The sequence below is a fragment of the Egretta garzetta genome, unplaced genomic scaffold (assembly GCF_000687185.1).
Source record: "Egretta garzetta isolate BGI_Z169 unplaced genomic scaffold, ASM68718v1 scaffold118, whole genome shotgun sequence".
Classification (NCBI taxonomy): domain Eukaryota; kingdom Metazoa; phylum Chordata; class Aves; order Pelecaniformes; family Ardeidae; genus Egretta; species Egretta garzetta.
This window is the reverse complement of record NW_009260484.1, coordinates 1,887,630-1,914,705: the sequence shown is the minus strand read 5'-3', so window position 1 is coordinate 1,914,705 and position 27,076 is coordinate 1,887,630. Positions and strand designations below refer to the sequence as shown.

At 39.3% G+C, this 27,076-nt stretch overlaps 1 protein-coding gene across 1 annotated transcript in view; it reads right to left on the bottom strand.

Moving 5' to 3' along the window:
* Positions 1-27,076, bottom strand: part of PCNX2 (pecanex 2) — a 154,805-nt gene that overhangs the window by 42,043 nt on the left and 85,686 nt on the right. Inside the window, exons 22-23 of the mRNA XM_009644174.2 lie at positions 15,675-15,785; positions 10,814-10,941 (exon numbers count right to left, since the gene is read on the bottom strand). Of these exons, the coding sequence (XP_009642469.1) occupies positions 10,814-10,941; positions 15,675-15,785 (239 nt within the window). The remainder of the gene's footprint in view (positions 1-10,813; positions 10,942-15,674; positions 15,786-27,076) is intronic.

Below are 27,076 nucleotides of genomic sequence, written 5' to 3'. Positions count from 1 at the left end.
CCTTTTTTTTTGAGAGAGAGAGAATGAGAGAGAGAAAGACACATGAAACAATCAGGGAAAATCACAAGTGCTTCAGGACACTCCCAGATGGATAATGCAGCCTGACTGGGAAGAAGGGAAGGAAACCGAACAGCTCTGACAAACAAAACAAAACCAGTCTCTGTTGCGGCTTTATCCTCCATTCCAAGCACAGTAATGATTGCTTAAGTAGCTAAAACATGGGCCTCAGGACATAAGACAAGAAAGGATTCACCTTTTCAGACACTACCAGAAAAATTCAAATATTTTATACAGATATTTTGAAGCAAAATTTTTTTTTTTTTTTTTAAGACCAAGGGTAACGTAGACAGTTTCTAAAGCAAACTTCTGTCCTGAAATTCAGTTTAGTTGAATAAATTCAGTCAGGTAATCCATTTTGGAATTTAAAAATCTTCCACAATTTTTAGTAACCAAAGCCATATTTTGTACCTTCTTGAAGGCAATGGGAATTTGCATAGCATTAAACTACAACACACCGCACCTAACAACCAAACCAGTGACGTCTACTCCTGGGCTTTTTGCTGACAACTAGGACCTCTCAAAGTGAACTTTCGGGACTAGTGGATGATTTGGGCTTTCCTCCAGTGTCCTCTTGCTTCAGACTTGGTTGTTACCACTCATCCAAGGTGATATGTAGCTCAGTAATTGGATTTCTTCCTGAATTGCATTATTCTATGCAAACTGAGAGCAGGTCCTTTGGTGCTAGCCCTAGAGAGCAAGTGATTGTGTTTGAACGTCTTCAGCTAAGTCTTCACCAATTTTAAAGTGAACTTCCTGCTTAGTTCCCAAAATATCTGTCTCGTGCTCTTTTAGTCCAGCATTTACATGGGCGCTGAGATAATCCACTGGTTTGCATAGCCCTGTTCATGCCATTATAACTATCGCTTCCCTTTGCAAAAGGATGAAGTCACTTCCTATACTTCCCTTGTCCAAAAATACTACCTCATTTTTCAACCTGGAAGACTTTCTTCTCCCACTTTACTCTCCCAATTTCCTTAGAACGGTAGAAAAGACTTGAAGGGGATTTAGGCAGCCTGGGGAACGCACAGCGGATGCCAAGAATCAGGCAAATTGAGGAGAAAAAACAAAAAAATCATTACTGTGCTCATTTCCAGATGATGAAAATAAAATTGCAGCTGTTCTATCTGCCTTGCTGTTACTGGGTTTTGCCCCAAAAAACAAATTCAAGATTTCCAGGATTCCTGTTGTGAAGGAGGGGAGCACTACTTTGAAAGAGACCAAAACAAAGAAAAGCAGTTTCCCTCTGGGGAATGCAAGAGATGCCTTTCTAGGGTAGATCCAAAGTTTTTCTTTGTCTGTGTCCAATGAATTTTAATCTGTCTTTCCATGACATCTAACAGGCAAGTCTAACTGAGAGAAACTTTACTATGCTGCAGCTCTATGATTATTCATGGGAGTGTGGAAAAAAAAAAAATCCTCAACATTTCCATGTGAATATCTTACGCTGCTGGCACTATAAACGGAAGGCTTAGCATTAAAAACACAGTAGTAGTAGTGACAAGTGAGGCAGGAGGGAGAATGAGGAGATGGCAGAATAGGCAGGCATCCATGAATATTTGAAGGACACCAGAGGCAAAAATGATGGTACTAATTGGAAGTGTGAGGATGCCCAAGTAGTTTTAAATCAATTTTATCTAAAATGCAGACTGATTTCAGTGCGATTACAACAGCAGAGGCTGACAGCCCCTTTGTGCATAACTGTGCCCAGGTTTTCTGGGCAGCTGCATGGAAGATATGCCTTAGGTTTAGCTGACGTTAATAAAGATCTCTTAAAAATGAAAACAACTTCTCCTTCCTGATCACTCGCTCTGATTTTTACTTTTCATGCTTTCTTCTTCCCCTCCTTCCCTGACTGCTCCAGTGTGTCATCTAACCATAATAAAAAGGGGCTTTGCATGCTAGCAAACTGGAGGAGGGCTATGGTATAAGGAAGTTCCAGTTGTTAAAGACAGAGCTGTTGAAGGATCTTCTTAAAACACAGGAAGGTCATCTTATCAGTAATGTTTCCTGTTCTTAGGGGTTTTTATAATTCATTCCAAGAGCTTCTCAGGTTTGGTTTTTGGGGTTTTTTTATGATTTGGTTGGTTTGGGGTTTTTTGGTTTTTTTGTTTAAGTAGGTGTAAGTGCTCTGACATTCAAAGATTTAGCTGTGGAATTCACCTCTTATTTGTAAGCCAGGTCATTTAAGCACCTGTGTACTTTAAAATACTCACTAATGCTTTACCAAAATGTAACCAATATCCCCGCTTTTGTCGTATTTGCCTACCTTGCTACTTAATTTCTTTCCCCTTGTCTGAGTACGCTTTTTCTTTTAAAAGGCATTTAATCACTATTTTCAGATACTTTATACGGAGCAATACAAGGAGCTTTACAAGTGGAAGGATTATGCCAAATGCCCAGAGGTGTTTGTGCTCACTCTTGCATCGGTGAAATAGGGCTGGGACCTCAACATCCCTGTAAGGATAGAACTCAGCACTGGACCTGGCATCACAGCTGTACCTCACTGCCTGCAATTCATAGACACAGTGTTAATTTAAAAGCCAATGTGTTAATTACACGCAAAAGCATGCACCTGAAATACTGCAGGTGAGAGTTATTTTTCTGGTTTTCCCACCATGAGCTAATGCCAACATTATAGGAGAGGTGCTATGCTGTGCCCAGCTCTGGGTAAAGTGCTCTGCAGGACTGACTGACTGGGGCTCTGCGCTGGCTGGTGGGCCCGTGAGCAGAGTGGCAAAAGCCTGAGAAACTGTAAGGACCTGGAGAGTAGAAAGGAGGTGATGAGAAATGTCCTGGTGAAGTTTTCAGAGCAAGATCGGACAGAAAAAAAATTAATTACCAAAACGTTGGGAGCTGCTTCAGCAAATGAGGCCAAGACGTTTACCTCCTTTACTCCACACAGAGATGCACATCATTTAAACTTCATAAAAGGAGGAAAGGGCAGCAAGGCATTTCAGAACTCATTCTTAATATTCTTAATTGCTGATAGCAAAGTGCTTTTATGCTTTTTCAGTGTACAATACTACAATAACATATACTTAAGATATTTTAATTGTCACTTTTAGACTCAAGCTTAAAAACAAAATTAGGAGGTAGAGATGGAAAAAAGTATGAGGAAATACAAGAGTAAGACACAGACTGGTGAATGATGTCTTACAAAGAAAGCCTACATGATAAATATGCAATTTGCTCATTATAGATATTTCTCACCAAAATATGAAGGGAGGCAAAATGGAAGCTAACCAAGCCATTCCAGTGCCATGAACCTGCAAGTGCAGCATCAGTGACACTACACTGAAGAACAAGAAAAATGTGGCTGCTACTGTGCAGTTGTACAAAATCCAATCTGAAATGGGGATACCTTTTAATACCCCTGGTTTTTTTTCATTGCAAGGACTGTTGAGAGTGTCAATCATTTACAGCAGTCGTTATGGTAGTCTCTAGAGTAGTCTTCAGGCTGAAAAAGCTCCAACACATGGTTGAACTAGATGGCATTCTGAGAGCAAATGCTGCTAGTCAAAAAACTTTTAAAAAAATAAAATCCCCCTAGCATTCATCCAGTATTTACCTAGTCCAAACTAGGACAAAGCTTCAGAGACAATTCTCAGTGGCAATGGTGACATAATTCTGCATTTCGCATTATCTGAGAAAGAAGCAAGAGACATTTTACATTTTGCTCTTATAAGCTCTCGGGTAATTTGGGTCCAGTACATACCCTTGTATATCAGGAGACAACCAGGACTTGAGCAAGCTGTAGCATGAATTACTCCCTGCTGCTATCTGAACACAGCTTACTTATCACCTCAGTTAGAATGATTACACTTGCTGAACATCTCCTCTGTGATCTTAGCTTTTCCCCTGTCTTCACATCTTGACAAAAGTTGCTTGAGTAAGCATCTTCTTGAATGGGAGGTTTGAGCTTAGTGCTCTGAACGTCAGCTTGCTCCTAAATGTCTGATTCAGTTAAATCTAAAACAGGTGGTGATCTACATTATCCACATAAATGGGATGAACACTAGCTGAGAACACTTATTCTTATGGAAATTCAGTCAATCCACTTCAACAGGTTTCCAATACTCGACATGACAGAAGTTTCCTGAGTTTACTTGATCTTATTAGATTTACATAATTTGGAAGCTAAGCATTAGACAAACAGCTTATAAAATTTTAGTGGCACTGTATATCCACACAAACCCTTAAAATATTACATGCTTCCTATTTCTGAGTTATGAGACTATTCTCATCTTTCTCTTATGTCCTGTTACTGCCTTCCTTTGCAAGTATCTTTTTTTATCATGCTCATGATTTCTTTCTCTCTATAGGTCTGAGTTCCTGCTTATCAGTGTCTGTTGCGTTATCCTCTCAGATTTTTCACTGCATGCCTTTTCCTTTTTTGCCCATCCCTTTCCCTTTTCATTTATCCTGCTTGTGGTTTTGATCTCTGCTTGTGTTCCTGCCTGGCCTCAGCATGCATTCCCTCTCTGATGCCTCCCTTCTGTCTTTATTCTGTCCTCTTAGAATGATTCAGTGAATTGGAGTTGTGAATGCATCTTTAACTCAGCAGGGAACTACAGAGCACTGAATCAGAATGCACTCCCAATTAATTATCACACATATGGCTCCTATTCAATTAGCCTCAATTTGTTTTATTGACTGCCACGGGCAAAATTTGAGAAAAGGAGATGTTACCAGTTAAAGAGATACTGACAAACAGTTAAAATACAACTTTGAATTCTGTATAGCATTCCTCGAGAATGAAACACTTGTCAACTCGGAAAACATTTTAATACCAGATCTACTTGTTTAAAGGTGCCTGGTTTATCCTCACCCATCCTTTCCCAGACAGTCCTCACATTTTCCCAGTTCAGTGTGACTCCACATGTGGAGTCAAGTGATGAGGTGAGGGCTGGGTTGGAGAGGAGATGCTACAGCAAGTGGCCAAAAGGGCACACATGCACACAGGGTCACTTACTCCAGGGAAGATCACAGTTCAAGATGCTGAGGGGAACTTAATTTCTAGTAGGGCTTCTTTTAGCCTGGGGCTTTACCTGAAGCAACACTTCCCACATCTGAACGCTGTGGCTTTGTCACTCCTCAAAGCCCCACGCACCTGCCAAAAGGGATTAAAGCCTCCCAAACCAGGCAAGCATTGCAGATACAAGCCCACAGGCAGTTATGGTGGTGTGCAATGTGAAGATGTATAGCAGATAGGCACTACAGCAGGGAAGAGACAGGGAATGGTCTTGAGAAGACAGTCAGATGAGGAAGTCTAATGAATAACACGTAACTTCAGATGGCTCATGAAGAACTAAGGCTGAAGTATGGACAAAGATATTCCTTGTTCTTGGAATGTTTTGTTTTTCTCTGTTCTCTCCCCAATGCCAGAACCATGGCCACACACACCCCTGGAGAACAAGGTGCAACTTCCCGAAGACCAGTTTATACTCCTCTGTTGAAACAATGAGCATTTTTTTCACCAAAAAATCATCTTTATTGGGAAATCTGCCAGTTATAAGAGAAGAGTAACAAAGGAAAAATAGCAGCAACTTGCTAATGTTTCAGCTTTTGCATCACTGCCAGCCAGGGAGTGCCACTACAGTCAGCAAGAATGCTGTAACCAAAGGCATCATCCCTCAGTACCAGTCTAGGCTGGATGCCCAAGGACCTAAATCCCTTTGCAGCCTCCAGAAAGACTCTCACCAAATTCCACATGCTTTCTGAACAGGCCCAGGCAGCCCTTCTGATTTGAAGACAACACACCAAAAATTCAAACTAAAACCCATTCAGTCATTGGTCCTATTTGTTTTGACTTGTAAGTCCCAGGCACTAGTAAGTGCCCGTTTTGGTTTTATCTATTGGTGATACTTATTTATACTACTTTGCTGAGTTCTAAATTAACTTAACACTCAACAAAAGCCTGGAGGAGCCCTGAGGCCAACTCAGTGAAGACTTCTCTTAAGAGAGCCACAGTTAAAGGGGCTCAGTCATAAAACTGAGTAATAGCTGGTAACAAAGGAACTAGAACCTCCGTACACTCTGAAGTCATCCAACTGGAATACAGTGCTTCTTTCTGATCAGTTCATAAAAAGCAGTACAGAAATAGGAGCAGCCAGAGAGAAACACAAAAATTAGCAGAGAAAGAGAAACAGTTTTGAAGAAACTAAAATGATTGCGATGAACAGTAAAAGTCATGGCTGCAATATGGCTTTCATGCCAGGTGGGTGGAAGTATTCTGAAGATTTTGAACCCTAAGTAAGAAGAACAGGTAGTGGAAGTAGTCAGAACATAACATTTCTGCAGTGATACTTGAGGAATTAAGGAAAACACTAACTCCTGTCGATTAGGGGGAAAAAAAAGGTTCTCCTATGCCTAGGGGGAAAAAAAGGTTCTCCTATGCCTAGGTTATGCTATAATCATTGACTTCAGGGTTAATGTACCTTTCTTTAAAGTACTCATTATAAATCAATGTTCAAGACATTACTGAACTATAAACAGCTGCTGCTGTTGTTCCTCTGTTCCTCTGTGAAAAATCAAACAACAGAGCAAGAAAAGACAAAAAAAAAAATAAAAAAGGAAGCCATCCCTAAAAGGGGAACTTGAAAGGTCTGAACATGCAGCTCCCAAACAAGGCCCATGGACAGTTATGGTTGAATAAAGTTTTGCATTCAGAGCAGGGGGTTTAGCAGCTGTAACAGATGAGCAGGTTCACAGAGAAACCAGATGCACTAGGGTGTGTTAAAAATAAGTATTTGGAAGTGGAAGGCCTGTTATTTTATGGGAAAAAGGGAGGGAGCAGATGGGTACATTTCACAACTCCTTTTCCCACACAGGTGCATAATGTAGGGTCAACCCAAATTATGTCTACACTGGGAAAACTCTTCCCATTCCACCTGCAGGCTGTCCACAACGGGCAGGTTAAGTGAGCCGGTAGGAAAAAAGAAAATGCCAGCTGCACTAGACCTGAGGCAGGGTAGGTTTTCCTCAGCCTCCATTCCCAGCTATACTGACCTTCCAGGTGGTTATTTTCCAGACCGCAATGACTGGAACAATAACACAGTGATACACTTCTTTAAAAGATGGAGAAAAGAAAGGCATGCTCACATATTCTCAAAAACAGAGAGGTGCCCTACAATGCTGTTCTGAGATAACTGGCAGTTGAATCACAGCCTCTATAGAGACACCTAACAAATTCAGTTACACCACACAGTAATTCACTTGAGACCCTTCAAAGCAAATGCAAGCTGTGCCTTACCCAAAAATAGGCACTGAACCAGATGACCAAAAAAGAATGGAAACGAGGAGCAGGAGGGAGACAAGTGGCTTGCAGGCAGCAAAATCTCCAGATTCCTGGTGGCAGTCTGCTGTTTGTGGGGACAAGTCACAGCTGCAGCAGAGAACAGGCTGCTCAATGTGATCCAGAGGTTAGCCCCACTGGGGAATGAAAGTAAACTTCCTCCTCTGTTCTGTCCATTGCCTTATCCAAGATACAAAGCAAGATAAGAGGAAGGGAGGAGGGGGACAGAGTCAGGCTGCAGCGTGACAAAGTATTTAAGAAAAAAAGCAAAGTAGAAGACTGGAACAACTGCGTTTGAACAAACACTTTATGCTTTAAAGTGCCTATACATTAAATAAGATTTATAGCTATTTCCTTTTCTCTCTCTGACATCTACAACCTAATCATTCCAACAGCTGTGAAAATAAAGACTAAAACAGGACTCATTAAACTGGGCAGCAGGACCCAGGTTAATGGCAAGACAAAGCCAGTGTTGCATCAAACTTTTTTCTTTTTAAAAAAAAAAAAAAAAAAAAAGACAATTTCTCATAGTTGGACTCTCACGAGGCAACCAGCTCAAGAGCAGCAGGCCAGCTTTCTGATTTAAACCCGTCTCTTCAACAACAATGGCAGCAAAAGCTGTAGAAAAGTCGTTGCACGAGAAGTTCTTCTTTCTTACCTGCCTTGCTTATTGCCTTATTTTTTCTTCTTCTTAAAGTCACTCTTCCCTTTCCCCCCAGAAAGATCCCCGACCTCAGTGATGTATTGGTGCACTAGACTCCGATCGCAGTGAGTACTAAAGGGCACACTATAAACAAACAGCATCCGTGCTGAGCACAGGGAAGAACACCCATGCTCTGTGCACACACCACAAGAGCACAAACAAGCACAGTATGATTCCAGAATTTTGAAGAGCTTACGAGGAATTTCAGAGTTTGCGTGCTGTCAAAATGAATCTTTTTGTTTGTTTTGTTTTTACCCACTTGAGTTCCCTCATCTCCTTGAAAAAACAAACAAGCCATCATCTTAATTCTCCAAGACTTTCAGCTCCAGCTCACATCATCCAGAGTGGCAGATGCCCAGTCATAAACTTGAGGAATCAAACTCCTCCATAGCCAGCAGAAAAAGCGGGACTAAAAGAAACACTGGAAATGCACGATGAGTATGTATGCACTCAGAAAACCAGATAGACACAACCAAACCAGCATTTTATGGAACAGATGGAGCAGTTGCTCACCACTCAGGCTACTGGCCTAATAGCCCAGCCCTATTACTAAACACAATACTGTCTACTTGATGATGTCCAAAGCTTCAACTTCGGATTGACTTTACAGAAAATGAAGCGGATGTTTGTTCCTTCATCTAATTTCACACTGTTGGCCCAAATGAGATGCAAAAATAAGTTTTCCTTAAGTGAAACAAAGAAAAAATTAAGTTTGCTTGACAGCAGTGAAGTACATATATACTGATGAACAGAAATGACACTCTAAGAAAGCAACCTAATTTATGACTTGGAAGAAAAACAAAGCCATGATATTTTGACATCTAGACTGCGTGTCAAAATTGTTCTCAGTTAGTCCAATTAAGAGGTTAAAGTATAAAAAAATGTAACCATGGAATTGACTACCTCTGTAATTTCATATAAACATAAATGAGTTTTTGCGTAGCCAATATAAATGTGGTAATGTAATGTATTCATCAATACAGCAAGGACGTGTTTATAAATGAGCATGCAAAGCAGGCAAAACAAAAAAGCTATATAAAGCACACTGAAGGTAGCTTTCCTCTGGGCTAAAGGTCCTGTCAACAGGCAATGAGTATGGAAATAGGAAAAAAAAACTGCCAGAACTTCTGCTCCATGTGAGCGTATCTCAGACTGCACTGTGGTGAACCTGTGACTTTCCACAAATACCCTGAACTGAACTTAGCAAAAGTAACTGTCAATGCACTCCAAAAAAGAAATCTATAAACCAACTTCCCTGTGTTTGCTCTGTTTTTTCTTCCAGCACCTGAAAACTCAGTGCACATCCGGCCATAGGGTGATGCAGCCCAAAGGCAGGTCAGTGCAGAAGCCAGAACAAATTACCACTCCAGCTCAAGTTCCTGATCCTATTTAACTCCACAGTTCTGAAAGAAAGCAATCACACCATCCCTTTGAATTTTTAGATGTTGAAGGGTCAAGATTTAAAGCAGTAACGCAAGGCCTATCTCACTTAATTATTATAGGTATTTTGTAGAAAATGTCCCTGTTCTTAATATGAAATTACTCCCTTCCCTTGCCTTTTTCTGTCTTTTCACTGTGTCCCTTTAATGACTCAGGAGTTTTTCAGTCCAACGCTCACTCACTCTGCTCAGTTCTTCATGTGAGCAATGAAATACTGAAATGGAAGCAAGGCAAAGGAGAATCAGAAGTGCTAGAGACAAAATGAATACAAATTCAGGAGTAGTCGTTACATGTGCATATTGTGGGATGCCACAGCTTCAGGTAAACATTTATTTCACTTTGATGACTATCTGAATCTTCTACAAGGCTGTTTTCTACTTCTCAAAAGTGACTTCTTCTAAAAGATGGAAAAGTCAATCAGTGTAATTTCTAGTTTTGAATTCTTTTGAGGTGCTCAGACACAACAGTAGCACCTACACAAGAAGGGTGGTAAGTGTATAGCACTTCTCACTGGTCTGGTGGTGAAGAGCTCACTCACTGCCCAGAGCACAGGACTCAAAGGACCCCTCCTCAGTCACTGAATGTAGCCCCTGAAGTTGCAGACTGCTCATTCATCCCTTGCAAAAACTACCTCCATCTGGAAAGGGAAGTGTTTCCCCATCTCCAGTACTCTTGTTGGGAACCCATGAGATCCCAGTTACCAAGAGCTTTCAAATCCTACTGGGTAGGAGCAGCAGAAGCTCTTTATTCAATCTTTTCAATATTCTATGTTTACATCCTTGTCAAATTGAATGAATGGCAGGTAAAATCTGACAAAATCAACCAATCCTTAAGTCAAACTCCAAGATCAGATGTAGCAAGTAATAACAATGCACACTTATCATTGCTTTACCTGCCACATCCCAAACAGTAACATTTAATCTGGCTTGTAAAAAACATATTAATGCAGCCTGACTTCGAGTGCCAAAGGCTTCACAGATTTAGTTGCTAACACTAGCTAGCAAGACAAAAAAGGCTGACAACTAGGAGTTTTACAGATTTTTTTTTTTCACAGCTTCATTACTGTTACACTGTTCGTTACATCTGTACAACAAATGCAACATGGCACCTCATCCGTAACGTACCGATAATTGTTTAAATACATTTTCAGAAATAACCAAATAACCATGAAATAGTAAAACACCAGAATCAAGGTTCAGAGATCAACCTCTCGTGCCCTACAACAATTTAAGGATTATCTTCAGAAAGAAAACTCCTCCAGAAATGAAACTAATGAGAGCAAATAAAAAGTGTAGAAAATTTTTTAATAGTCTTACTTGTAGTTTTTCTCCCAGAACTTGATCGGTCTTGCGTATGATGCGATAAAGATGACACTACCAAGAAATGGACTCAATGGTGTAGAAAAGACTGAAGTGGCCAGAGTTTGAAAAAAAAGCATAGCAGAGTCTGAAAATTGCAAGTTAAGGTAACACAAATGATTTCTTCATACTTTTAAACCACTGTTGAGGTAGTTCTTAGAACTATTTATTTTTGCTTTTTTGTTGTTATTTATTTTACCAAAGAGGTGGTTAGGAAAGGAAAGGAAGGCAGGCAGTGCCAAATTGCCAATTACCAGCATGTAATCGGCGGCTCTTCAATGCTGCACAGTTGTAATGGAGGCGACATGTCTGAACAGAGTACGTTATTAGCAGGGTGACCTTGTCTAATCCCTGCCCGAGGACAGATCCTGAGCATAGGCAAAGCAATAAGTGCCCTTTTCCAGCTACCCTAGTGTACCTTCTATAATACAAAGTGCCTTTCCAGAGTCTGACACACAGAGGTTAAAACATGAAAATACCCAAACACTCATTTTCTTGGAAATTCTTGGTTCTCTGAACTGGAGTCTTGCTCCCAACGTGTCCAGTATTTCATTCCGAGTTTCTGCTTATTTTGCAATGACCTAGTATGTTGTGAAACAACTATGCCTCTATTAATCCAACCTGCTGGCTTAAAATCATGCTTTCATGTTAACTTTTACTGACAATATTCCATCCTGACTGAAAGATAAAAAATGTTCAGCATTTCATACTTCTTCAGATATATAAGAAATGAGAAGGTGAGGACAGGGGAATAGTAAATATAACCTATAAACATCGTAATGAATGCCTGAATCCATAGCTTACTTTAAATGTAAATTCATATTCCTCATGGCTGAAAAGCAAGTTAGGAGATGGACAAGGATACTGAAAAACACGAGAGTTGAAAGGAACATGATTAAAAAACCCAAGCAAATTAAATGTTAGGCTTTAATTCTTCATTAATTCATACCATGCCCATGAAGTCTCAGGAAAAAAGTTTCCAAGTTGGCATAAGAGAATAGTCGACCTTCTTTACAACACTCATGGGATGAAGGTGCAAAATAAAGAAGTCACTAAGGAGTGACTATCAAAGTACCACACTCAAGTGCATCCCAAACTAAAATTCAGGTCAGATCACCCAATAACCAGAGTCTTCTTAGCTTACCCTCTTATAATAATATCCTGTATGTGTGTCCTACTGACTTTGAGACCTCCCAAAAAACCACTTCAACACATGTAGCATCATTCGTGGTACATTATTTCCATTAAAATACTAGCTAGGCATGCTTTCAAAGCAATCTGCAAAATCTAAAAGCAAGTATTTGCCAAAAGATCTCTCCAATCCCTCAAACTTATTAAGAGAGAGTGGTCTGGAACAGTGACTTCGTGCATGACTGAGCTTGCAAAACGACCTGCCCTCAAGAATCTAAAGTTCAAAAAGCAACAGAGAGGGCAGAGCTTGAAGCAAGTACATCAAAAAAGTTAAACTGTCACATTACACTGTAGTCATAACCAGCACTGGGTGTGAAAGATTAACAAGTATTTACAAGTGTCAGATAAGGGAAGGAGGCATGGGAGCTGAAGAGACAAAAAGAGAACAAGGAAGACAGATAAGGAGAGCAAATCAAGTTTTCTAAAGAGAGTTCTAATGTAATGATTGATTTAAAAATTGCCACCATCATGAGTTAAGACATTTAGGACTCCACTGTGAACTGTCTGTGCCTAAGACATAATCAGCAGCAACAGTTCTGGTTTTGCTAAAAAGACATAATGCTCTACTATATGTATGTTAGAAGGCATTTTCCATTTGACTTGTGAAGAGTGATTTTAATAAGGTGTTTCATATATGTAAGCGTGTCGTGAGAGCAAGTAACAGCACCCAACTCCCTTACATACACAGTTGATGTGTACAGTGGGCAATTACCTGTCATTGGGGGTTTTTTATTTCATGCTACCTCATTTCCTTTAATTAGGTAATTTTTTTTATACCAAAGCTTTAATTATTTTTAAATAGAAAATAAAAAAAGAAGTGCCATATAGGCATGCTTTTTTATTCTATGTCCCAAGCCAGTTCTCCAGTGTACCATTGTTGTTAGGCCTTACAGTGCAGAAGTGGAACTTGTTTCTTTGTGAATAATTGATTTTCTTTTTAATATGACCACGATCAAATTTTCAGAAGAAAAATAATTAAAAACACTTCAATCTGAAATAAAACATTATATTTTGAGGACTAATTCTTGTAATTAAAAAAATCTGTTTAAATTCCAATCAGTTTCAAAACAAGTAACTGAAAGGCCGACATTTTCAAAGTCTTCCATCCCCTTCTTTTAACACAAAACTATGCAGTAAGGCCAGTGCAAATATTCTGTTTCTCAAACCACACATTTCTAATTGCAATTTCTATGGGCCAAAACACATTTCATCACGTCCAAGCACATGATCACTTAGAAGATGGGAGAACTGAGCATCACAGGGCTTCCTTTTCTTGACATTAGAGTGGCAACCCTAAAACAGCCAAAGCAGAAACTCCCATAAACACAGGATAATCTGAACTACAAATCCTTTCTTTCCAAATCTCACCAATTAATTTATTACATAAAATCCTCCCTTGACTACAAACTACACTGACTTTCTCAGTGCACTGATAATTACAAATACATTTTCTTACTCATTTAAGCACCAGGAAGTGCAGTTGAAGAGCTCTCCTCGAGCCAGAAGCCCATTCCCATTCCTCATCTTTCGGAATTAGGAGGGACTTTGAGGGGTCCTAGTCCATCTAGCGGCGACAAGGAAGGATCAGCTAAACCTATATGACTCTTGACAGATGTTCGTCTAAATTCCCGAAGAATTTAGGAGGTTCCACAACCTCCACCAGGCAAAGCTCCACATGCATTGCCCTTCGTGCTCTGCACACTGGAATCAAATGCACTAAAGCACGTAGAGTTTCTCGTATAGCTGAGCTCTATGGCAAAAGCTCACAGAGGCACTTGGAAATTTAAAAATTTATGTCCCATTTGCAGAAGTGATTTAGGCAATTAAGAACCACAAATAATTAAACTCTGCAAAGAAATGGCAGGCTTAATGCCTCTGCAAACTGCAACATGCATTCATCAGTACTGTTTGCAGGGTTATGGCAACAACAAATAAAAATACCATGCAAAAAGGCAAAGTTATTGTTGTTGTGGGAATAGCAACTTGAGCATTTAACCAGTATCTTAATTGCAATATTGCCTTAAAAGATAGACTTGCATTTACAAAGGATATTATAAATATAAATAATAGAAAACTAGTCTAGAACACTTTAGTAATAACAGTGTAAATAAATTAAATCCTGCTTAGTTAACTGCTTTCCATTTTGCAAAGCTTATTTGGCACTTTTACCAAGAGTAAAGTTATCCCTGTACAAAATATTCATGACCAAAGGGAAACTTGTTGAAATGTAGTATCAGTTCTTAAATATTTTACTAAACAACCTTATACATACTTCTCCTGCAATTCATACCTACAACAGAGATGATGATAATTTTTTTGTTGTGGAATTTTGTAATAGTTTGCTACAAATCACTCAAAGTGCTCAGACAGGTCACTATTTTTATAATGCCTTCCTTTCCTAAATAGATATCTAAAGCTTTCCCTCAGGGAGTTATTCCGTCTGCAATTACCTCTGTCCGAGGCTCTCATTTATACTTCCTATCTAGAAACATAAGCATAATCAGTGCTGCATATGATTCAATTTATCACAGCAAAGAGCATAGGGAAGAAGTCACTCAAGGGGGAGGAAAATACTACGGGATGAAAGGGACAAAGACTTAAGTGAGTATATCTAACAAACAGTACAAAGCAAACTCCTCAGTAGGTCTGAAGTGAAACCACTCTGTCAACTCCTCTTCCACCACTTTGGTAGGGGGAAGGTGGAGGGAAGGAATAAGTGAAAAGTTAGTCTCTGAAAATGCTTCAGGTATCAACAGTGTTAAATTCATTCAGATAAAGTGTTTTATTTCAGTTTTTTACCTTTTTCCTGTATTATATTGAGTTTCTAGCTGAATTAGACTTCAAGCTGAAAAATTTTTGTTCCAAAAACCCAATATACATTTTTTGACCCTACAGACATTCGGGGGTCGTTGAACTCTATGTTTTACTCTCCATATCCACAAAACCGATGTTCACAGCCCTGGAACAGGCACTGAAACACTGTTGCCGAAGGACTGCTTTGGTGTTGATGAACATGTATTGTTGCTCATTAACAGAGTGGAAATGTTAAAGAGCAGAATGCTTCTCAGCACCACAATGAAAAATGTACTTAAAATGTTAAAATCCATCTGCTTCTGAAATGAAAAAAAAAAAAAAAAAAAAAATCAGGACAGTTGCAATAGAAATTGGCTCACTGAAATGAATTTGTATCTGAGACACCAACTGAAAGCAACTGAGAAAGCAACTAATACTTTAGAGCTCAGTCAGCCATATGCCCAGCACTTTACAAAACTAGCTTCTGCATACCTAAGTCCACCCAACTTGGAGCTAATATGTCAGTCACAACGTTTCTTTCTGGATGCATCAAAAGTCAGCGCTGAGGACTGTGGAAGTAAATGCTCTGCAGAACGCGGCTTGGGGAGAAGTGAGCATGCATAAACAGACCAGTTGGAGTCAGAGGTCAGTTTTCTAGTTTCAGATCCCATGCAGACAAGAATGAGAGAAAACTATATTTCTCAGGAGATATTCCAAGCATTTTCACATTTTAGAAGAAGTTACCGAGGAATTTCGCACCTTATTCAAACACTGTAAATAAACTACATACATGAAGCGGAATTTAAGACTAAAGAAAACCAAATTTATAAAGGATATGAGGTATTGCAAAGAGCTGAGCAAAAACATGGAACGATGATCCCCAAGCAATCTGCCAGGGAGCAATGTATGCCATGATGAACTGCAACTTCTGCAGCAGGTCCCACAGCTGGAAAAAAAAAAAAAAAAAAAAAGGTGACTTTTTAGGCACTGAGATAGATTCAATACTAATATCTGAAAGTGACGCTTTTTAGAACTGTGCCCTGGAATGAATGTGAGATAAATTATATTGTATTATTAGCTTTCATGGGCATTAAAGACTTATTTTAGTAACATACGGGAGTATATTCTTTATTTGAAATTCAAACTTGCAACGAGGTACGTTTCTAACCACCATACTGAGTTAGCTCCCAGATTACCTTTCTTCAAAAGTATGTCTGCTGTAATTAGAAACTGGGAAAACAGGTTCTGATATTCGCTGCATGTATCACACCACCAGTCAGACTGTTACAGGACAAGAGACTCCAGAAGAAAGTGGATATAGCAAAGAGAGGAAGCTCAATGTGTGACACGTGCAGCTCTGCACGTGGAAGTCAGACTTATTTCTCAAGAACACATTTTCTTTTGTTGAATCAATGGGAGAAGCCATCACTATGTAAGCATATGCTTGGCGTTAACCACAAATCGTAGCTGCATTTTTGAGAGCAAACCATCCTACCATAAAAATGTGGCATTAATATGAATTTTTATTGTTATGAGGTACAAACTGAAAAAACCACTGAATTTACTTTTGCTTCCTGTAAAATATGCTTGGTGCTGCAACTAGCAGTTTCTGATTCAAGAATGATATGCGCTTATTCCCTAGAATACATTTTTTTTTCCCTGCCAGCTCTCTTGGCATCAGGCCAAAATAGATCTTATGTCTCGTTTGCATTGGGCCATCAGATTCATATTGCAGAGTAGGCTCCTGACAAACTGTCAGGAAAGATTTGGCCATCGATAGACATTAGTGCTCAACATACACACACAGGTTGACAGTGAAACAGGAGTATATGCAACATTTCATACTCATATAGCAAATATATATTGAATTTCCCATAGCAGATTTTTTAATTGAGTTAATGAAAAACAAGACATTGCCAACACCCTGAGAGACACTGAGGCTATTAGAAACGTCCCTGGGAAGGTTTTGGTCTGGCCCAGTTAGCACTCTTCCAAGCAATCCCCAGGCATCCTTTCAAATGAAAACCCTCCATGGTCCATTTCTAGCTGGCATTTCCATACGTCCACCCTGCATAGGGCTGGGAGAATTTATTCGCAAGGACACAAGCTTCCCCATGACAGCTGGCCTCAGGGACAGAGCACGGTCCCTAGGAACTCGTCATTTACTAGTATGTTGACAGTCAGAGAGGCTGCACCTTCACTGACTAACTCATTTCATCCCTCCTTAAGTTGCCACTCCCAAAGTAACACTTGGCCATCTGTATCCACATCACCAATGCACTTACAAGATGTTTCACTGAGCTTCTCTATGAATTGTTGTAAATAATTGCAATTGAATTGGGAGAGAGGTAAGAATGACTGATAGCATTAACGTGTTTTGGCCTCTGTGCTACCAAACAATTGCAGAAGCAGCTGCTGTGTCATGCTAACTCTGGTTATAACTGATAAATCTCTCAGCTGAGATGCAAGCAGTGCTTCACATGCTTTCTGTGCTTTGGCATGACTCAAATTAGGACCAATATGCAAAATACAGATGTTAACTTTGCACAGACATACTATTTAAAACCAGCAAAACCCTGATAAAAACAAGCTGTTGTGATCCCTTCAAGGCACAGCCTAGTTGCCTCTACTTAGTTTGAAGTATGAGAAATTCAGATCTTGTCAGCTTTGTTTTCTCTCAAAAATACTATATGTGACTTGCAAACTACAATGTTGGATAAAGTAGGCAAGTAAAACTAGAATTACTTTTATTTATTTGAATCCTTTTAGCACACTGTGGGGTTGCTTTGTTTTCCTTAATTTTCATCTGAAATGTCTGAATGAACAGCTGGGAGGAAAATTGTATCTGCTAAAAGATTTAAGTGAATAGCTGAAAAAAGCTAATGGCTCACATCTGAAACCTCAAAAATTCAAAACTGCAGCACAAACCAGCAAAGTTCTGCCTGTTACAGATTGAAATCATGAAGCCATAAATCACCCCAGCTGTGCTCAAAGCTCAGGGTTCATCAAAAGGTTTTCAAATCTAAATAAAATTCAGGTTTTGCATTTGCTAGGAAACCAAATCCAAGAGGAGACCCTTCTGGCTTCTCATTCCATTACCTCGTTTTAATTATTCTTTAATATTTACACATTCTTGCAGAACAGGCCATGGAACCCAAGTTCCCTCTTGCTTCTAACAAGTCCTACTACTTCTACATTCACCACTGTTTGAACTTGCTGTTGCTTCTTTCAACACTTGCCTCTCAGCTAATGTTTCTACAAGACCGGCAATGGAGCTTATTTCCGTTTGCAAGAACTTGAATATAAGAAGAGTCCTCTAGTAAGCTTCTCTTCATTTTTGAGACCCTTATGACACTGCACCTAAAGGCCTGGAAATGTTCAATTTTCAAGCTACTGTTTTCATCAAGAGTTGTCAAGTACCTCTATTACCTCTTACATTACAGCTTCCAGGGCACATTCCACATAACACCTTAAGAGTAACGTGCTATTAGCATTTTACATATCTAACTATACTTGTTAAAGGTGACGTCACCTAGCAACTACAATATAGAAGATTTAGGAAGGGGGGACTTGGCTGTACATTTTCCCTTTTCTGTTTAGCTAGAACCATCTGAAAAAATATTGCTCCTTGTCAGTTTTACCCAATTTGCTACATACTTTCTCCTATCTCTGACCCAGGAACTCCAAGGATTCACAAAGCGCTATTGCTTTTCTCACAGAAAGAAACTGAAGCTGCTAAAAATTGCCTTCATAAATAGGAGAAAGTTGATCCTCAGAAACAATAATTTTCTTATTTCAACTACAACTAACTGCATTTCAGTCTTCAATAATCATAAGACACTAGCTTAAGAGAAAAACCTTCAACACCTTTTTAAAATTGTCAGAAACAATTTGGATTAGAAAGGGTTAGGAAAGACAAAGCCCATCTGGAGTAGAATCTGGCAACAGGAGGGAATTCCACAGGTATATCACCAGCAAAAGACAGGCTGGGCAAAACACAGACCCACTGCTGAATGGGGCAGGGGACCTGGTGACAAAGGACACAGAGAAGGTCAAGGTACTCAATGCCTTCTTTGCCTTGGCCTTTACTGGTAAGACTTCAGGAATCACAGGCCCCTGGAACGTGTGGGAAAGCATGGAAAAATTGAGACACCCTAAGTAGTGAAGGATTAATTAAGGGTACATTTAAACAAACTACACAAAAACACTTCCATGGGACCTGATGGGACACCTCAGACCTTCTGAGATTCTGCGAAATATGCAGTTTATCCTCAGTAAAGTTTTGCGTGAATGAGGGTAACAACTTGCTCCTGAGGGTGTGAGGTATATTTTTTAACAGTGCTAGATACAAAGGGGGGAACCTTCTCACCTAAAGTGAAAGTATTAAAAAAAAAAAAAAAATCCCTGAAATCTGTGCTGAGTTTTAATCCTGTCTTTAAAACCATTTCCTTAAACATGTATAAAAGATGAATTTTTCATTAAGACTTCTTCATCCCAGTTTAGGATGATTTATAAAAGAATATTTTTATTAAGCCTTCTTAGATCTTCAATGTTTTCTACAGTTCACTAAGCAGAAAAATGATACATTATTTAGGGGACAAAGTTCTAATATTCCTAGATATCGTTACTCATGTGACAGTTTTGCACAGTAAACAGTTTTTAAGTCTTTGATAAAGAGTTTAAATTATCAGTATATTCAGTGAATTTAAACCAGCATACTCCCACTACTGTTAAGCGAAAGTGCATCTTTCTTTCATATTTATTTTATGTGGACACACACGTTTTATCAACTTAATCATCCTTAAGTCCTGTATGAGTTCTGAAGCCTCTACAGACCTCTGGCACATAAGCTAGTATTCTATATAGCAATAAACAAAGCAAAGGCAAAGACTTCTCTTTTCAGGATTTCTTTTTAATCTGGTTATTCTTACTTAACCAAATTTAAGTAATACTACAAACTAGAAGTTAATGAAAATTAGTTAACATTAGTTAACTCCCCAAAAAAAAGATTTTGGGAGTCTGAAACATCACTAAAATTTGATCTCCTTTTCTCAGTTTGATAGGTTTCAATAAACTAGGCAGAGATTAACATCTGAATTTAAATGGCATTGAAAGTGAAATGGAGACTATGCAATGCTTTCAGTTTTTGGCAGCCTTTCTGTTTAGCATCTCTTGGGATTCTGCGTGGGCAGACTCCTTGGCAATACTGGGGCTAAATAATGCATAAATGTTAACATTTTCTTGCTAAGCTTGAATTTTGCTGTGTTTCAAAAAAGTATATGTACAAATTGGTTTTAAACAAAAACAACTGCCATATACATATAGCTATACGCCCTACGTGCAATACAAAATTGAGAGATTAAAAAAGTTAAATGCAGAAAGCAAATATTTCCTGCTCTGGGCAGGTATTTCTTTATATTCCTGTTTAGAACTTAAAAACCTGAGACAGATTTGAACTCAGACTTTCAGATGCTAGGTGAGTATTCAGTTTTTCATGTTAAGCTAATTCTAGAATACCTACTGGTAATTTCTTTTTTTATTTTTTGTATGTTAATAAAAATTAAAATACATTAAGAAGGAGAAGTTCTGAGTATGTATGTGTTTAAGGATACGAAATTAAACTTAGGTGGAACAATTTTACTCTAGTTCATGGCTTTGCAAATTATTGACTTTCTGTTTTTTATTTAATGACATTTAAAACAAACTTCACCTATGAAATTCTACAAAACAGGATTTACTGGAAATATTAAAGCTTTTCAACACTTAGATCTTAAGTCACTGTGACATTTTATTGGTGTATTTGAACAGCGCTATGTTTGAATCTACAACAAATACTTTCCAGGCTGTCTTTATTTGCATCTGCTTACAGACATTTGAAGCCTTTATATTGTGGGATTTCAAGATCATTGTCTAATATAACATATATAAGAGGATTAAAATACAATCAGTCCAAGGCTCTGATATCAAACCTCAGAGGAATACATTCCTGAAACACAGTGTTAAGCATTTAACATCAACAGTGTACAAAACAGGCATGTTTTAAACACTTTAAGTAACAAGCCTCAGAAGCCTTACATTTGAAGTTAGATGTTAACCATCAGGCAGCAGGAAATATGAAAAGGATTATGACAATAAGATGATGATATAACCTAACAGCCCTGGATCTGCTCATGGCAGAGGCTGCTGCTTCCAACACCGCTAGCTGACAGCAAGAGCACAGGCAAGGAGGCTGTGGTACTGTAAGAAACCATCTCCCATACCTCCTAAGGTGGGTGAAAAGAACAACATCAGAACTAATCAGCTTCATTTGCAGAGGGCCAGACAAGCAAAATAAATCAGCTGGGAGCTGCACTGATCCAGCCTCTTTGGCGAAGCCTTCATAGGCATGGATCCTGCCAAGGCTGTATCTCCCCAGAAATTTCCTTTACTAAAAGTGGACATAAAAAATGCACAGAGTAAGTTGTATGCTGAAGCACCAAATACTCAAGATTTCTCTTTCAGTGCCTGCATCAACAGATACAGAACACATCTCTATCAGCATGAAAGTACATGAATATAGTCCTCAGTGCACAGAGAGCCAGATCGAACCCACTGAGCAGTTGTACCTGCACCCCTCACTGCATTTGTCCCATTCTAAAGGAAAAAACACAAAAAAAAAAAAAAAAGAGAGAAAATGCAATTTGGGAATAGTGTCAGGAATGAAGTCTGACAAAGAGGTCAGTGATGGAAGGCTGAATGAAAAATCAATTAAACCATTTCTCCAATATTAAAAGGAAACATGAACTGTACGGTGCTCAAGAGAGGTAAGGAGTCTATGGAAAATACCACTGGGATTATCCTGTCAAATATCAGATGTAGCCTTGGGTATTTTACTCAGCAGAAAGCGTCTTAACAGGGTTTGTATGCCAGATATCAAAAGTTAAGGAATGAGCTGCGAGCCAAGAGGGTGCAGCTGATTAAGACATTGGATTTCAGTATGCATGAATGGCAAGAAATGGATTAAAATATGAATTAATGACTTAGTGCCAGAAGCTTTGAAGAGAAACATCAGATTTAGAGAAGGATGAAAAATCAGATAGGGACAGAAAAAAGAGTGAGGCTTTTGACCTATAAGTAGCACCTAAATCAATCAATGGGACATGCCAACTCACCAAGAGTTTTATTGCCACAAAGGCAATAAAAAGATCCAATAGGTTAATTACTTGACTTCAACAAAGCACCAAGAAGGTCAATGCACTTGGTAGCACTTTCTCATAAAATGAACGAAAATAAGATGACATGCATAATTTCTTTCCTGTCCAAGGGATCGTGTTGTGGATGTTGAAGATTAAGCCTGATCAGCACAGGTCTGGCAGGTTGTTACAAACTGACTGTCTTAGCTGGAGTTACTTTGACATAAAGATCATCTTTCATAAATGTGTGACATTATATACTTCCTTCTGCCATAGTATCCAGAAAGAGAAAAATTCTTATAAAAAAATAAAAAAATGAGAATTCCTTATTAGCTGGAAAATGAATTCTGGGAAAGAAGAAAAAATATCAGAGAGGGAAATTGTATTCTTAAGTGAGCTCAGCAGGGGTAAGAATACTTAGGCAAATGAATTCAGTGTTAATGAAGGTAAATTTAACAAGCTCTGGTTCTTTGATTATTTTGCCTTATGCATGAAGACAAATTCAGAACCCTCAGAGGACTTGACTATAAGAAAATATAAGGTGATTTCATATTTTAGTATTGCTAATTAGTTCATCCACACACACAAATTAAGAGGCCATTAAACTGCCAGCCAGTAACACACAAGACGCTGAAAGATAAGAAGTTGTAGTCCTATACATTAGAGGGTTAATGACCCTGGGTCTTATCATTTCCATCAGGATCTTCGAAGTAGATGAGTGTGTAAACTAGGGGTGGCTCTTTCTTTAGGGCTTAAAGGCAGGTACACAGATTTGGCAAAAATGCATGTTCCAAAGCTAGGTATCACTTCTCTATTGAAATAATTGCTGGTAAAAGAACCGGTTTACCAGTTTGGCATACAGGAATCCCCAACATGCTGCTGGTTGCTCCCTGTAGTGAACAGACTGGAAGAAAAAATCCAAAAAACCAACAAAACCCAAAACACCAAAAAAACCCCTCCCACAAACCACCAAGCCCCACCAGGTTTTTTTTGTAGTAGTGCAGAGCACACTACAGCCAGAAGCATCCACATTCACACTACCAAATTTTTTTGCTGTCTCTGCTCCTTCGGCTCAAAATCAGTGCCACTGGAGGTTCCAAAAGCAGTTCAGGGAGACACTATGACCCCTCTCCACCAGCAAGATTTAGAGGATGCCCAATGCACTGGATGAAATGGAAAGCCACATCTTTAAGAGAACACAGGAAAAGAGCTGGGGACAAGCCTTGCCCCGAGCGTCTTTGTTAACACTCAACCAGTTCCAAACCAATATCCTCACTGTTTGAATGATTTGCATTAGTTTCTACTTCACACTTAATAGCTGTTCATTCTTGACTTAACAGCTGTTATTCCAGACATCCTTTAAAAGCAGCTCACACATCTGCCAAGAAGGGCAGTGCTGGGCACATTTTTTTTATTTTTTTTATTTTTATTTTTTTTTTTAAAATCGCACTGAAGAAAGATGGACTAAATGAGCTATGACTTGCACTTAACCATCCATATGCTTTCCCTCTCGTATACGTGTTGCATACACTGGGTTTTCCTCAGTAAAGTATTATGTCAGTAGACATCAGAAAGGTGGAAGAAAGGTCAATCTTTTCATCATTTCCAAATAATTTATTCTTTCCATGCCCCCAAACTGGTTACTATTCCCACATTTTTTTACCTTTTTAAAGAAAAAGTCTTAGAGTTTCTCCTACTATTAGAATTCTAGGAAGAAATCTCCTAAGTCCTGTTATATATTCCATCTTTGCTGTACTCATGAAGAATTTATTCTCAGTTATTTCTGGGTTTCCATTTTCAACAAACATGAACATTCTTATTAACCTTTGCGCTGACACCACCTCCTAAAAAGTCCAGGGAGAAAAACTGGCTCATTTGAAAAGTTTACACAGAGTCACGTAGACCAAGAAGACTGCCTTGATTATCCGGTTTAACTTCCTGTAAAGTATTACACCCACAATTTTTGAATGAGCAATCATATAAATTTAAAAGACCACTCAGCTCTGATTTAAAGAATATAGACAATGGGAGTTTTGGTCAGAAGAATCCCAGGCTGTAGCTAAGGAGACAAACTGGGCCGGCTACATGGAAAGTCTTAGCATAAGAAAGATGGTGAAGTCCTGTTCCACTTGAGTTGAAAGCTGCAATCATTCTTTAAAATAAATAAAACTCTTTCCTAAATGTTTATCTTGCTACCTTCCCATGGCAACTTGAAAGACAAAACAGCACACTCCGCATATGCCTAATCAACTTTCAACATCAAGTTTTCACATTCTGCAGCTTGTCAAAATGTAAACACCTAATGATTTTTAGAAAAGAAGTAAATTAACCATGTCACATTAATAAGTCCTATGATGTTAAAAAGACAAAAATCCAGGTTAATTAAAAAAGTCCTCAGGAAGAGAACTGAATAGACTCTCTTGTTCTCTGTGTTACCCCAGCGTGGGTGGCTTGGCTATTTGCAAACAGAGATAAAAATCTGTGAGCAGCGATTTGGACTTCCATGCCTCAGCTTGTTTAGGAAGCAATATGCTCATTTGGAGCTTCTGATTTGACTAAATTACATTAAATCAACTGCACAATGGGGAAAATGAGGGAAGCACAATCAGTGAGATACTCAGAAGTATTCTACACAACATTATTAGCAAAGTTTTATTCAACATAATCTGCTTCAAGAGTTACTAGTGCAGCTGTGAATGTCTGCTGAATTTAGATGCTTTCTTCCCCAGTGCCTGGCAGAAGAAAAATGCTTACTGCCACAGTGGTTTGAGAACATACAAATATTTTTTGAGGGGTAATCATACTTAAAAATTACCATCACTATGACTAGGGCACAGTGCTTCTAGTGTCCCCTAATTCAGATGGTGGTGAGCTGAGTAATGAGAAAGCAAAATCAGCCATGACTGTGTAGTAAGTTCTGCATAGCCAAAGGTAATGGTAATAGGAACTGTTTGAGTTTTTGTTTTTCTTTTAAAAAAATAGTTACAAACATAAAAATGACTGAACTACAGACAGAAACTGTGAAGACCCATAAAGCCTTTAGGAACAGAGGTGGATGCAGCTTGCTTAGGGACTATAGTATGGAATAAACACAAATCATCTTTATCCTCAAGTGACCATATCCTTTACTAAAGTTCCACAATACTGAGCTAATAAAAGCTCAGACCTTAATTAGGGTAAAGAAAACCTATGCCATTTATGATTTGAAATTAATAGAACTTTAATTGCTATCATCTGCAATGCTATTTTTCAGATTGGCTTTAATGATCACTGTGTAGCTGTGCGTGTACTTTTATAACAAATAATTCAACCATTTAATTTCAATTTTTTAAACTGGAACAAGGACAAGTTCACTTGATGAACTAATGACCTGCAAAATTTCAGTTATTATCAGATATAAAGAAGATGGCAGATCAATACTAAAACTACATTTTCAAAACATGTCTGTAGTACAAGCTTTCAGCCTAGTACAGTAGTAGCTTTTCTAGCAAACATCTCTGCTTAATTTGGTACGCATCCTTCACCATCTCATTTGTATCGCTATCGCTGGTCTTTCTGCTGTAAACAGTAGCTTCAAACTACCCAAGCAACTCCCCAAAACCAACATTTAAAAGCCTTCACATCTCTCTTTTCCAAAAACATGCAGTAATCCATGCCAGTATTTTGTGATATGCTTCACAAGGTCACCATTTTCAAAAGAATTAATGAATAGTAAGACTTTCAATGCCAGGGTGCTAATTTTTTGATCCTGTAAAGAGGTGTTTGGAGCATGAGTTTTAGGACTAAACAAGCCATTATCCAGACATGGGATGTCCACTGATGCACATCACTGACAAGCTTCTCTGGAGACAGATGCACCCCTTACTCTAGGGAACACAGTAATGCAATACTGAAAACCACCATGATGCTACAAACCTCTGCATCACTTTCACTGCTCATCTTTCATTTCAAAGTAGGAAGCTTAAAAAAATTACTCTAACCCTATTTTAGGATCACAGAGCATGGGGCGGGAGTTCTTTTTAAAGCAGGGCCTTGTATCTTTTCTGCTCCTTTTCTTCTGCCCTCCTTCCCCAAGCCTGGCCTCCTCAGCCCAGCAGAGGAAAGCAGAACAGGTCTGAGGGTTGGAGGCTTAAAGCAGGTGAAGCTCCTGCTGGAGCGTGGTCCAAGAGTTCAGAGAAAAGAAAGAGCCTGAAGTCCCTCACTGAGTTGTTGTTATTCTTCCCCTTCCCCCCTCCCTTACAGCAGCACAGAAATAAACCAGGAAAATAATTTAACTTCTGCTTCACTCTTTGACTGAATCATAGAATCATAGAATCATAGAATGTTTTGGGTTGGAAGGGACCACTAGAGGTCATCGAGTCCAACCCCCCTGCAGTCAGCAGGGCCACCGCCAACTAGATCAGGTTGCTCAGAGCCCCATCCAACCTGGCCTTGAATGTTTCCAGGGATGGGGCCTCCACTACCTCTCTGGGCAACCTGTTCCAGTGGTTTACCACCCTCATTGTAAAGAATTTTTTCCTTATATCTAGCCTAAACCTACCCCGATTTAGTTTAAAACCATTACCCCTTGTCCTAACGCAGCTGGCCCTACTAAAAAGGTTTTCCCCCTCTTTCCTATAGGCCCCCTTTAGGTACTGAAAGGCCGCAATCAGGTCTCCCCGCAGCCTTCTTTTCTCTAGACTGAACAAGCCCAACTCTCTCAGCCTGTCCTCATAGGAGAGGTGCTCCAGCCCTCGGATCATTTTAGTAGCCCTCTTCTGGACCCGCTCCAACACTTCCATGTCCTTCTTGTGCTGAGGGCTCCAGAGCTGGACGCAGTACTCTAGGTGAGGTCTCACCAGAGCTGAGTAGAGGGGCAGAATTACCTCCCTCGACCTGCTGGCCACGCTCCTCCTGATGCAGCCCAGAGTACGGTTGGCCTTCTGGGCTGCCAGGGCACATTGCCGGCTCATGTCCAGCTTTTTATCCACCAGCACCCCCAAGTCCCTCTCGGCAGGGCTGCTCTCAATCCTTTCTCCCCCCAGGCTGTATTGATACTGGGGGTTACCCCATCCCAGGTGCAGGA